Source organism: Contarinia nasturtii, unplaced genomic scaffold, assembly GCF_009176525.2.
Source record: "Contarinia nasturtii isolate CC-2019 unplaced genomic scaffold, AAFC_CNas_1.1 Cnas_scaffold_695, whole genome shotgun sequence".
NCBI classification, from domain to species: domain Eukaryota; kingdom Metazoa; phylum Arthropoda; class Insecta; order Diptera; family Cecidomyiidae; genus Contarinia; species Contarinia nasturtii.
The window spans coordinates 1,008,852-1,020,942 of record NW_022198046.1 but is presented as its reverse complement, the minus strand read 5'-3'; the positions used below and the strand labels follow the sequence as shown (position 1 = coordinate 1,020,942).

Below are 12,091 nucleotides of genomic sequence, written 5' to 3'. Positions count from 1 at the left end.
AGTAAAAATTAAAACTAATTTAATTTAAAAAGGCATGAAAAATCACACTTAAAAAGTGTTCAGAGAGTGGAGTGTGCTTCTGAAAAATGTCAAGCTCTCGCTTCGCTCGCTCGTAACCGTCCCATATGTAAAAAAAATATAGAAGTATCGGAAGAAACTAGTATTTAATAAAAATTGAAGTAAATCATAAAAAAATTTTTTGCAGATTATTCGGATGTTATTTAAATGTTCAGTTAAAATAAATTTTGCTCTGTTAAATATAAAAATGCCAAGTTATAAATTTCATCAACGTAGCGTTCTAAATTCATTTTTCTAAATAATAACATATAATTTTTTCAGTTAAATATAATATCTTTCAGGTATTTATTTATTTATTTTCTCACCGTCTCATCTCAGACTGAATTTATCACAAAGCATTATACAATATCATTCACAATTAATCACTACCAGAATCGAATATCCAGCCACCAGTCTTATCGACTTCGGAGCAGCAGACATCGACTGTGTTGTTTTAATCTCTAGTGTTTCAATACAATTATTTTAAAAAAATTAAAAACTAAATTTTTTTGCCGCTCAACAAATATCACATTTTCCAATTTGACAATATTACTTCTAAAAATTTGTCTCGATGCCGATTTTAAAAATGTTTCTCTTATTAAATTAAAATTCCTACAAGCCACGCAAAATGGCTGGCTATGTGCATATTCCGTCGTGAACGTTCTTACTCTAATGAGCTCTGTATTTCTTAAAGTTCTTTGACTAGCGTTATATAGAACTCTTTTGTACATAATCTTATCTCTAATCGAACTCGACACTATTTTACCCAGTAGGAGATCATTAATTCAAAATATTAATAAATGCCACTATTCGCCGTCTCCAAAGTGCTTGAATTTTTAATACATCACATCTAAACTGATACGGTGGCAATACAAAATTTTCGTCTCTTTGGTAAATAAATCTTAATGCATAAATCACAAAATCTTTCTGAATTGACTCTATTCTATCGGAGTGTATACGGTGGTATGGTTGCCATACAATACTCGCATATTCTAGCAGATTCGATCGTGAATTTATTCTTCAGTGTGCGTTCAGAAAACAGTAAAAGTCCAGATCCTGATTTAGATGATATGGAATGCGATTTTTTTCATTCTGATTTCAGCAGGTGATACAGAAAATTGAGTATACTTTTTTCATTTTTCACGATTTTTTACCATTTACATGGGAGGCTTGTATGAAAAACACGGAAGACCGCTGAAATGGCACTATCGTAAGTCCGTATATATTTGGCGTTTGCAATTTCAGCGGTCTTCCGTGTTTTTCATACAAGCCTCCCATGTAAATGGTAAAAAATCGTGAAAAATGAAAAAAATTATTAAATTTTTTTTCTTCAATTCTCAAATATTACTCAATTTTCTGTATCACCTGGTGAAATCAGTATGAAAAAAATTGCGTTCCTTATCATTCAAATCACGATCTGGATTTTTTTCACTTTTGGAGTGTTCTATACCGAGTCTCCGAGAGTTTCTTATAAACTTGCCATATGATACCTATTGAATATCCTTATATGTTGACATTTGATTTACATTCCAATTCATGTTGAAGATTTGTTCACAACTTTTCTGATCGCTCTCATGAAAAGCGTAAAAATTAGTCTTTTTTTAACTCGAAACATCAAAACCAATTTATTCTTCACGCCGTGTTTCACTCCAATAAAATTTGGATTGGTACTACAATTCAATAAAATCTTTAAGATTTGTTACACATTTCTATGTTGTGAGGAGAAGACTCACTTTCATTCTCGGACAATCATATTTTTAATTAGAATGCTTCATAAATATTCCTAAATATTAAACTGGTTCTAAATTTCCGTTCCGATAAATGTGTCACACGACTTTATTGTTCGACAAAATATTTTTCGATTCAGTTTTGAGTCGCGCAAAAATTGTGAGACACTTTTGTCGGAACGAAAATTCCGATACACTTACATTGGTATGATTTCGTTAAAGTCTCTTTTATTCTCAGCCGTACATATGTATTGAAAAATGAATTCAATTCGACTTACTTTAAAGATGCATTTGGCTTTTGTTTAATCGATATGAGTTTATTATTTACTTTTCCGTACAGTGCGCGTACTAATTATGTATAATAACATTAGTTGCATTCATTCGCATATTTTTGCGGGTAATCTTTTTTCGTCAAAACAAATAATTCCCCAAGGAAAGCAAAATATTCAAATGAATACATTTTAAGTAAGTCTTCAAACTGTAAACTCTTCGATTTTTTTTACTGTGTCATATTTCAAATGTAATACGAGGAAAATGTTGACCGTAATTTCGCGATAAATTTCATGACTTTGTTTACATATTTACAGCGATTACCACAAGTGTTGTAAATTGCGAAACACTCTGTAGTTGGTTTTGTTGCACTTATGTAATGGTGTCATCATGGCATCATCTTGCGTAATAAAGTGCAAACCTTAGCACCAGCTGATTGATTATACCCTACTTTTTTCATAGAAAATGTTATTTAAGATTAGGTAACTTCTATTTAAGTTATTAAATTAAAAAAATGTTTTCTTCTTTCATTATACGATTAAATTCACCCTTGTCTCTGTTTAAGCGGAGAATGCGAGTCAATGAAATCAATAAACTTAGTTAGTAGATAAAAGGAGGTGTTCTTTAGGTTAGAGACGTCGTCCGCCATGCTAATAAATAACAAATTCAGTGAGCCTTCGAATTTATCAGACTTGGCATTTAACTTTGGAGCAGCACTTAATATGGCGAACCCTTGCTGGGATCACATTTGGTAATATCAAAAAGAACCCACAATGGTCATTGTTGTGCTTTGCTCGAGGCAAATCTAAAAATCATTTTAGGCTGGAATCGAAATATTAAAAAATAAAAAATATATCCACATTGTTCGCAAGGGGGTAGACACTGTTTTAAGTCTGACTTACCGTTCCTTCATTTTTGTAAATATAGCTCTCCGTACACATTATGCATATGGCATTAATGTTAATAGCTATACCTAGGTTCTAATATTCCTTAGTTTCTTTACTTTCGGAGTTCGTGCTGAATCCCTCATTGTTCAAGTATTTACTTTTTTATACTGTCTGAAAATTATTTTCCTAAAAACTGCTCAGTATTTTATTATTTGAGCAGCGATAACATCATGATCTCACGTAGCATATCTACTACGTCAGAGCTACATTTTGAAAACGGTATACCGATTGACAACAATTAACTTCAAATAGCAACGATCGTCATATATTTGATCGAAAGACGTCTTCATTTATTTGTAAAAGCCGGTCAAGTGCGATTAGATTCTATTTTTGGCATTGGAGTATCTTTTTTTATTTTGGTGATATGAGATTGTAGTAAAATTACAATGGGGATTTACTGAAAAATATTTACTCCTTAATAAAAAAAAGGGAAATGAGGAAAGAAAATTTAAAAATGCCTCCATTCTAAAGTAACTTGAATGGTCAACCACAACTAAAATATAATGGAGACATTTCCATAATAAAATATAAATGTGTTTTTCTCGTTTTTAAAACAATTATTTTGGATTGTGTGATCGCAACCAAAGAGAAAATACTAAGAGCCACTATGATATTGAGGAAAACACAATTTCCTAACATATCAATGTTACATTTAAAAATAATGATTCATTCGAAAAAGACTTTACAAAGTTTGCTGATCAAATCTACCTTGAAATTTGTACAGTATGAAATCAGTTATTGATGTTACACATAATTAAATTGTCAAACAATTAATTCTTTCTAGAAACCAACACTATTGGAAATTTCTATCCTCGGAAATTTCTATCATCGGACCCAATAAAAGTTAATTTGCTAACGAGTGTAAACAGCTTTCGATTTGTACGATCAAGTACTTTGTTTTTAGATATTTCGAGTATTTTTTTCGTATTGGTATTTTCCAGTCGATTGTCAGTTGCTGGGCTCGCCAAAATACGTTTGTATCGGTTTGATAAGAAATGTTATTCGTTTGTACGCACTTGAAAATGTCATATAAATACATGCCGGTAACAAGGATAATCATTAGTTCAGACTAAGAAATCAAATTGAACAGTTCAATTGAAGCAAAAACAAAAGATTTATACGAAAAGTGTTCAACGTGATATCAACTAAAAGAAAAGAAGAATCAAATCAATTTGGAAAAATGGGAGTAAACAAACTATTCGTTATCATTGGAGTCGTTGCCTTAGTGCAATCAATTTACTCTGCACCCGCATCTACTGACTGCTGCTGTATTCGTCAATATCTCCCCGTTTGTGGATCGGACAACGTAACTTACTCCAACAACTGTCTGTTTGGATGTGAAAAGAAACGAAATCACAATTTGGTCATCAAATACAATGGTGAATGCAGCGACGATCAAATCGTTCCACTTCCATACGCATCGGAAGATTGCGCCTGCACTCTTATGTTTGAACCAGTCTGCGGTAGTGACGGCAATACATATGTCAACGAATGTTCTTTGAACTGCGTGGGAAAGAACCTCAGAAGCTTAGAAACGATACACAAAGGTGAATGCCAAGATGACGAGAAAGTTGTGCCAGTTCCATACGCAGCTGATGATTGTATCTGCACCCGAAACTTTGCACCAGTCTGTGGAAGCGACGGCAATACATATACCAACGAATGCATATTGAATTGCGCCATTAAAAACACGAAGGGTTTGAGCTTGAAACATAAAGGCGAATGCAACGAAGACGAGAAAGTTGTACCAGTCCCATACGCAGTTGCGGATTGTATCTGCACCCGAAACTTTATACCAGTCTGCGGCAGTGATGGTAATACATATACCAACGAGTGTACGTTGAATTGCGCCGTTAAAAACATTAAGGGATTGAGCTTGAGACACAAAGGCGAATGCAACGAAGATGAGAAAGTTGTGCCAGTTCCATACGCAGTTGAGGATTGTATTTGCGCTCGAAACTTTATACCAGCCTGTGGAAGTGATGGAAATACATACTCTAACGAATGCATGTTGAATTGCGCCATTAAAAACATCAAAGGATTGAGCTTGAAACACAAGGGCGAATGCAAGGAAGATGAGAAAGTTGTGCCAGTTCCATACGCAGTTGAGGATTGTGTTTGTGCTCGAAACTTTGTCCCAGTCTGTGGAAGTGATGGAAATACATATTCTAACGAATGCACATTGAACTGTGCCAGAAAAAACATCAATGGATTGAGCTTGAAACACAAAGGCGAATGCAAAGAAGACGAAAAAGTTGTACCAGTCTCATACGCAGTTGAGGATTGTATTTGCACCCGAAACTTTGCACCAGTCTGTGGAAGCGACGGCAATACATATACCAACGAATGCATGTTGAATTGCGCCAGAAATAATATCAAAGGATTGAGCGTGAAACATAAAGGCGAATGCAAGGAAGACGAAAAAGTTGTGCCAGTCTCATACGCAGTTGAGGATTGTATCTGCACCCGAAACTTTGCACCACTCTGTGGAAGCGACGGCAATACATATACCAACGAATGCATGTTGAATTGCGCCATTAAAAACACGAAGGGTTTGAGCTTGAAACACAAAGGAGAATGCAAGGAAAACGAAAAGGTTGTACCAGTCCCATACGCAGTTGAGGATTGTGTTTGTGCTCGAAACTTTGCACCACTCTGCGGAAATGATGGAAAAACTTATACCAACGAATGCACATTCAATTGTGCTAGCAGGAGCAATAAAAGCTTGAAAGTGAAACATCAAGGCAGATGTTAGTCATCGAATGATAACTGAGCATAGCATAATTTAAGTTTCTGATAATAATTGATATTGATCTAATGCAAGACTTATAGCTTAAATATCTAAGATTAAGTAACTTCTATTTAAATTATTCATTGATTGTACTTTGGCCGCTGGAAGGAAATGTGCATAATAAAAATGACAATTTTATTCAAGAAAAAAATAATGTTTTTTTCATGTTTTCTACTTACAATTTATCAACTAAATATTTTTCTTTTGCGCTTTAACTGCATATTCAAATTGCATTATAATCTTCAAAACGATTCATAAAATGAGATTTGATACGTCGCATTGTTTTGGTCACTTTCGCCTGTCAATAAAATCTTATTATCAAACTCAAAAATAGCAGACTACAAATGAATCAGCATGCTATTTTCAATTTCAAAATACAAGAATCTACTGGAAAAAGCATTCGATTAAAAGTCGAAACATGCTCCAAATTATTTCGAGTAAATTCTATTGTTTCCATAGGCAGTTCGAGTACATTATCTTAGGACTAATAAACGTAAAAGTCGCCTGTTTTTGATATATTTCACTTGATAACCACGACAAGGGGACCGTGCACGGATCATTACATAAAGCTTATCATTCGCACTTTATTCAAGTTATAATATAGAACTTTTCTTTGGTCAATGACTTCAACCTTGAATTCATCCAAATTTCTCTATTGACAAACAATTTGGAAAAATAGTAGAGATTATTAGATGTCTAAAGTTGTTATGTGAGTATATAAAACTGAATAAAAATCTAGGAGGGAGACACGGGCTTTAGTATTGCTAATTTTTCCTAGTTTTTTTAGTAAATTACATAAAACGTGTTACATATAACGTGTACATTTGAAGGACCTAATAAGTCCTAATTTTTCTTAGTGTTTTAGTTTGTGTCTACCCCTAGATAAAAATGCATATAATAAAAGGAAACCGTCTATAATATATTCAATAACACTATCACCTTTTGAATCTTCGGTAAGAAATTTTGAGCTTCATTTTACAAGTATGACGTTTGTGCAATTGAAACAAACTAAAATCATACGTCACAGCAAAGTATACGCCACTTATAAAATGAAATGTAATCGCTTGTGTGCGATAGACTTTACGTCACATTCGTCAACTTGATTGTTCACAGTTTATATTAATTTTCACCTGCATATGTTTCTACCTCAATTTGATGGTAATTTATGTGTTTCTTTATTTTTTACTTTTACAATATTATAATAATAAGTACTTCGCTTCCTATTTACACTTACTTGTACTCACTTATATTTTTTGGCCAAAGGTCGCTCGATTTTAAATTTTATTGCATACGGCTCCTTGTTACTTATTAGCCACTGTCAGTAGAGTTATTCCATGGCATGTTGACATTTTTACGAAAATCAAAAATGATATGTAACCTAGCTGTAAATTACTTATCAATTTATTATCAAAACTGAATTTATTGATGTTAAGAAAAATGCCGTAAGGAAAATGAAATATACTTCGTGATTTTTAATTTTTATTCAATAAAATCTTGCGTCATTATAATCTTATTAAAATTATTGCTATTTTCTCATTCAAAATGATCTACGACTAAATTGAGTGTTTTATAACACATTATTTTCTTATATTCAAATGATATAGTTGTAATTCTTCGTCTGATATTTTGCACGGCGCATGTGACAATAAATCTTTTCCTCCGGAACTCTTTGGGAATGCAATGACATCACGAATTGAATTAGTTTTACACATGATCGATATCAGACGATCAATTCCTAGGGCTATTCCACCATGAGGAGGACACCCCGATTCTAATGCTTCAATCAGATGCATTAAATGATCCGAATTCAATTTCAAGATATCATTCAAAATCTTTCGTTGTAAATCGGCGTTGTGTATGCGAATCGAACCACCTCCAATCTCTTGGCCATTCAGAACTAAATCATACGCCAACGATCGGCACTGTTCCATTGTTTCCCGAGACTCCAACAAATGTAAATCGTCTGCGTGCGGTGCGGTAAATGGATGATGTGCCGTTTCAAGTTGGCCGGATTCATCGTTCCGCAGAAACAAAGGAAAATCAACTACCCATAGAAATTTAAAAACATCATCATCTCTCAATTGGCCCTTGGCTTCAACAATTTTCTCGATCAATTCCAATCGAATTTTTCCCAATGCTTCTTGCTAAGTAAATATAGTAAATAAAATCGAATTTAAATTTTAAAATCGAAATGCAAACAAACAGTAAATTTATGAAAAGTATATTACCACATTCAATTTATTTCCAAAGGCCACGACTATCACATCGTCAGGATTTACTTTCAACTCCTCTGTAATAGCTGGTGAAACTGAAATATTCACTTTCTTAATCGTCTCTTCGAGGTGCTGAAGATAGAAAACAATGATGTTCAAAATATATTCCAAAAAATAAGCTCAAAGTATTACCTCATCATTTTTCAGTTGAATAAACTCAATGTTTTTAACCTGCACCCTACGTTGCGTCAAGATCGATTCATAAGCATTTTTAAATGGTTCAGCAACTTCTTTTGGTAATACAATCGCATAGGCACTATTCAACTTACTGCTGTTTTCTTTTGGTTTCACCAAATGCGTGACATTCTTTAACTGAAAATATGAATAGTGACCGATTAGATATTTGAATGTTGTTGTTGTTTATTTTCATTACCAAAAACTCTGTTGACCGTGTATCAGGTTTGTCAGATCCATATGTTTCCATTGCATGTTCATATGTCATTTGTTCAAATGTTGTTGGTATTTTCGGTAGATTTTTTGGCCAAGAATTTGATAAGACATTCTCGATTAGTTTGATTACTGATTCTGGTTGTGTAAATGACAGCTCAATATCCAATTGAGTGAATTCCGGTTGCCGATTTACAGATGTGCTTTCATCTCTGAAAATATAGCAAAGTTGATTATATTTTCTAGATGAAATCCGATTGTTCTTTGCTGAAAAACAAAATCTCTTGCATACCGATAGCATCGGGCAATTTGAAAATATCGATCGATGGCACCAGCCATGAGCATTTGTTTGAATTGCTGTGGACTTTGCACCAATGAATAGAACTCTCCCGGACTTTGAGAGGGAACAACGAACTCTTGGGCACCCTGTGTACGAACCACAATCACATTGATGATATACAAATGAGAAAATATTATACAAAGTATACACATTTGATATTTTGTTTACACAGCTGCTTTGCATGGTATTTGGAATGATAAAAAAGAGTAAACAATAGTTTAGATACTCACGCCTGGTGTTCGACGAAATAGTGTTGGTGTTTCAACTTCAACAAAACCAGCTGCATTAATTAAATATTCTCTCATTTTCATTACAACATTCGAACGAAGTCGAAGATTTCGTTGCATATCTTCAAACCTTAAATCAATGTATCGATATTTCATTCGATTCACTTCATTTGGTCGATGCAGCGAACGTACTACAAATGGCAAATTTGGTATAGACTTGTTTAATACATCACATGAAATCAATTCGACTTCTATATCGCCAGTTTTCATATCTGGATTTCTCATTTTCGGTGGTCGAGGTATAACTTTTCCCTTCACTTTTAAAATTGTTTCAAAATTCACTGATTGGATGTCCATCAACTGCAATAGAGAATGAGTGAGTTGAAATATGATAAGAAACATCAAATACTCACTTTATTTGGTATTATAATCTGTGTATGACCATATCCATCGCGTAATGTAAAAAATTTATTCATACGTGAAAATTCGAGCCAACCGCATAGTGTGACCTCCTTTCCAACGTCCGATTCTCTTAATTCACCGCAATTGTGACTTCTATACGTGTATTCATTGACATTCGTTAGATTCACAGGAATGGCTTCAGTCTTCTTGTCATCCAAATCGAAATATGGTGTATTTGAATTTAAAATCTCCATTTTCTCTGCATACAGTTCAATTTCACCGGTTGGACTATTGTGAGTGATGTGCGTTTGTGGTCGAGCCAATACTCTTCCTTCAATCAACAACAAATCACTGACATTCACTCCATTTGCAATGGCTCTTAATTCATCGTTTTCAATGAGTATTTGCATACTACCGTAACCATCGGTTAAGTGCATGAATTTTGAATTCTTTTTATCTGTCCAACCAACGAGCGAGACTTTTTTCCCAGCATCGGATATACGTAAACTTCCGCATGTATGCTTTCGATTTATGAACCATTGAACCAAATTTTCGGCATTATTCACATGTTTACATTCGGTACTTGTTATCGCAGTTAGCTTTTCTGACGATATACTCTCATGCGTAGCGACTGAGGTTGAATAGTGCCTGAAGATTTTATGAATCGAACCGAGCTATTATTATTAAATCTCAACGCTCTTGGTAATCATCCACTCGATGAATATCGTTACCTTTTAGAAACAAATCCATTCAATTGTGGTTCATGTCGATAAGTCTTTTGCACTCGAATTATATTATCCACATGTACCTCTACTTCACCTGTTGCCATTGACTTTTGAATGAAAAAAAGAACAACGAATTAAACGGTTTACCATAAATTTTGTTTTGGAAAAAATCGAATTCTGTCGACAATTTTGCAAAGTAGTACTTACAAAATTCTTTAGGGTATTCGGTCTTCGCTTGACTCGGCCAATTATTGTGATGTAGGCATTCACCGGCATATTGGCAAAACGTTTGCTGACATTTTGATTCTATTGAAATCACAATTGTAAATGGAATATTTCCATGAAAAATCTACATATGATTCAGATTCAAATTTAAAAAGATCTTCTTCTTCACCTCTATTGGGGCAACTAGTTGAATGACACCGAATTGATCTTTTAGTTCAACAAATCGACCAAGTCGTGTACGATTTACTCGGCCATTCATTTCAACAATAATTCCATCGTGTTCCATCCTCAGCTCACCGCAATCCATTCTTCGGGGTGGTGGAAGCACCTGTGGCGATAGATCCATGTATAGAGGTGACTCTGGCATTTGATTGGCACCCATAATAAAACCTAAAATACAAATAATTCTTAAAAAGATAGCAACAATTGGTTTTACCGCTTAAAATATTTTCATTGTACAATAATAATAAGAAAATTCTGTTAAGTTTTGCATTTGATTTGAATTTACTTACGAGGAATTTTCCTTGGTGGAATCCCATCAGTATATCTCCCAGACATATCGTTTCTAGAATGGCTTTGTTTTGTGTCTGTAGTATGCTTTAAAAAGAACAAGAAAATCGATTAAAACTTCGAACAGCCGAAATGAATATCTCTACCTCCAGAGAGATAGCAATTTGAAAAAATGTTCAAATAATTGAATGAGTAAAAATGAATTTTAATTGCGAAACACTCGTAAATTATCGACATCTGTTACAAGATGTTCGTTCTCTCCGTTTATTCGAAATTTGTCATCATTTTATATGTATTCCGATCGTTTCGTCGCTTAAGTAAATAAACCGTGATGTCGTCGACAAGATGTGATGTACAAGTGTTTCAGCATTGTATTGCTGTTTTGTTTACAACTTTTTGATTGTTAACCTGGACTGTGTGGTAATCGTGTTGTTGTTTCGATGCAATGCAATATTCGTGTACCGGAAAGAATGGCGCTGAAATATTTTTCGCACCAAACAAAATTCTCTTTTTCACTGGAAACCATTTTAAACTACTTAACAACATATTTTCACTGTATTTTTGATAACGGTTCTGTTTTTAACGAGACGATTTGTTGTTACTATTGATTGAAACATACATAACCTCAACGTATGACATTTGAATTGACTCCATCTTCGTATCGTCTCATTTTCACAAACGGCTACACACTGAGTGTTATTTCGTATTAGTGTTTTATGAGTTTTTTCCATTTACAAGAGTAGTTTTTTTATAACGTTGATGAAACAAATTGAATTTATGCATGTGGAATTGATTTGCAGGCGTTGATTCCAGCGTTACATTTGATTAATCAATTAGTTAAATTGGAAAAAGGATTACGTATCAATAGAAAGCAGTGTGTGGATAACTGTCATGAAACCACAATATTTGAACATGAACAAAAAACTAACTTTTGGGTTCGTCCCAAACTGGCAAAAAAATTATCTGTAGGTAATTTGATTACATCAGCTATATTTTGAAATGTGGGCATGATAGTCGCACGAGATAGAAAACCAGTGAATAAAAAGATATGAAACATTGACTTATTACCTTTGCCAGCTTGTGTTCATTTGATTTTTCCGGTGCTAAAAGTCGAAATGTCATAGAGAAAATACAAAAGATCATATTTTTTACACAAATAATGTTTTATTCAGAATTTATTTTAACAATGATCTATTCAAATATATAAAAT

The 12,091-nt window shown here is 33.7% G+C and overlaps 2 protein-coding genes across 3 annotated transcripts; one reads left to right on the top strand and one right to left on the bottom strand.

Annotated features, from left to right (window-relative positions):
* Positions 1-4,076: 4,076 nt before the first annotated feature.
* On the top strand, positions 4,077-5,930 carry LOC116340816 (serine protease inhibitor dipetalogastin-like). The gene has a single exon (XM_031767509.1). The coding sequence runs from the start codon at positions 4,182-4,184 to the stop codon at positions 5,754-5,756; it is 1,575 nt and encodes a 524-aa protein (XP_031623369.1). The 5' UTR covers positions 4,077-4,181; the 3' UTR covers positions 5,757-5,930.
* Positions 5,931-7,249: 1,319 nt separating this feature from the next.
* LOC116340835 (aspartate--tRNA ligase, mitochondrial) lies at positions 7,250-11,494 on the bottom strand. Of its 2 annotated transcripts, none has more exons than XM_031767536.1 (12): positions 11,290-11,494; positions 10,884-10,968; positions 10,541-10,761; positions 10,354-10,452; positions 10,153-10,253; positions 9,433-10,069; positions 9,023-9,379; positions 8,745-8,878; positions 8,439-8,664; positions 8,198-8,377; positions 8,021-8,137; positions 7,250-7,936 (listed from the first exon to the last, which is right to left on the bottom strand). In XM_031767536.1, the coding sequence occupies exons 1-12, from the start codon at positions 11,425-11,427 to the stop codon at positions 7,370-7,372; spliced, it is 2,862 nt and encodes a 953-aa protein (XP_031623396.1). In that variant the 5' UTR covers positions 11,428-11,494; the 3' UTR covers positions 7,250-7,369. The 2 variants fall into 2 exon arrangements, with proteins under 2 accessions (XP_031623396.1, XP_031623397.1); XM_031767537.1 differs by lacking the exon at positions 11,290-11,494 and adding an exon at positions 11,126-11,228.
* Between the last annotated feature and the right edge of the window lie 597 nt (positions 11,495-12,091).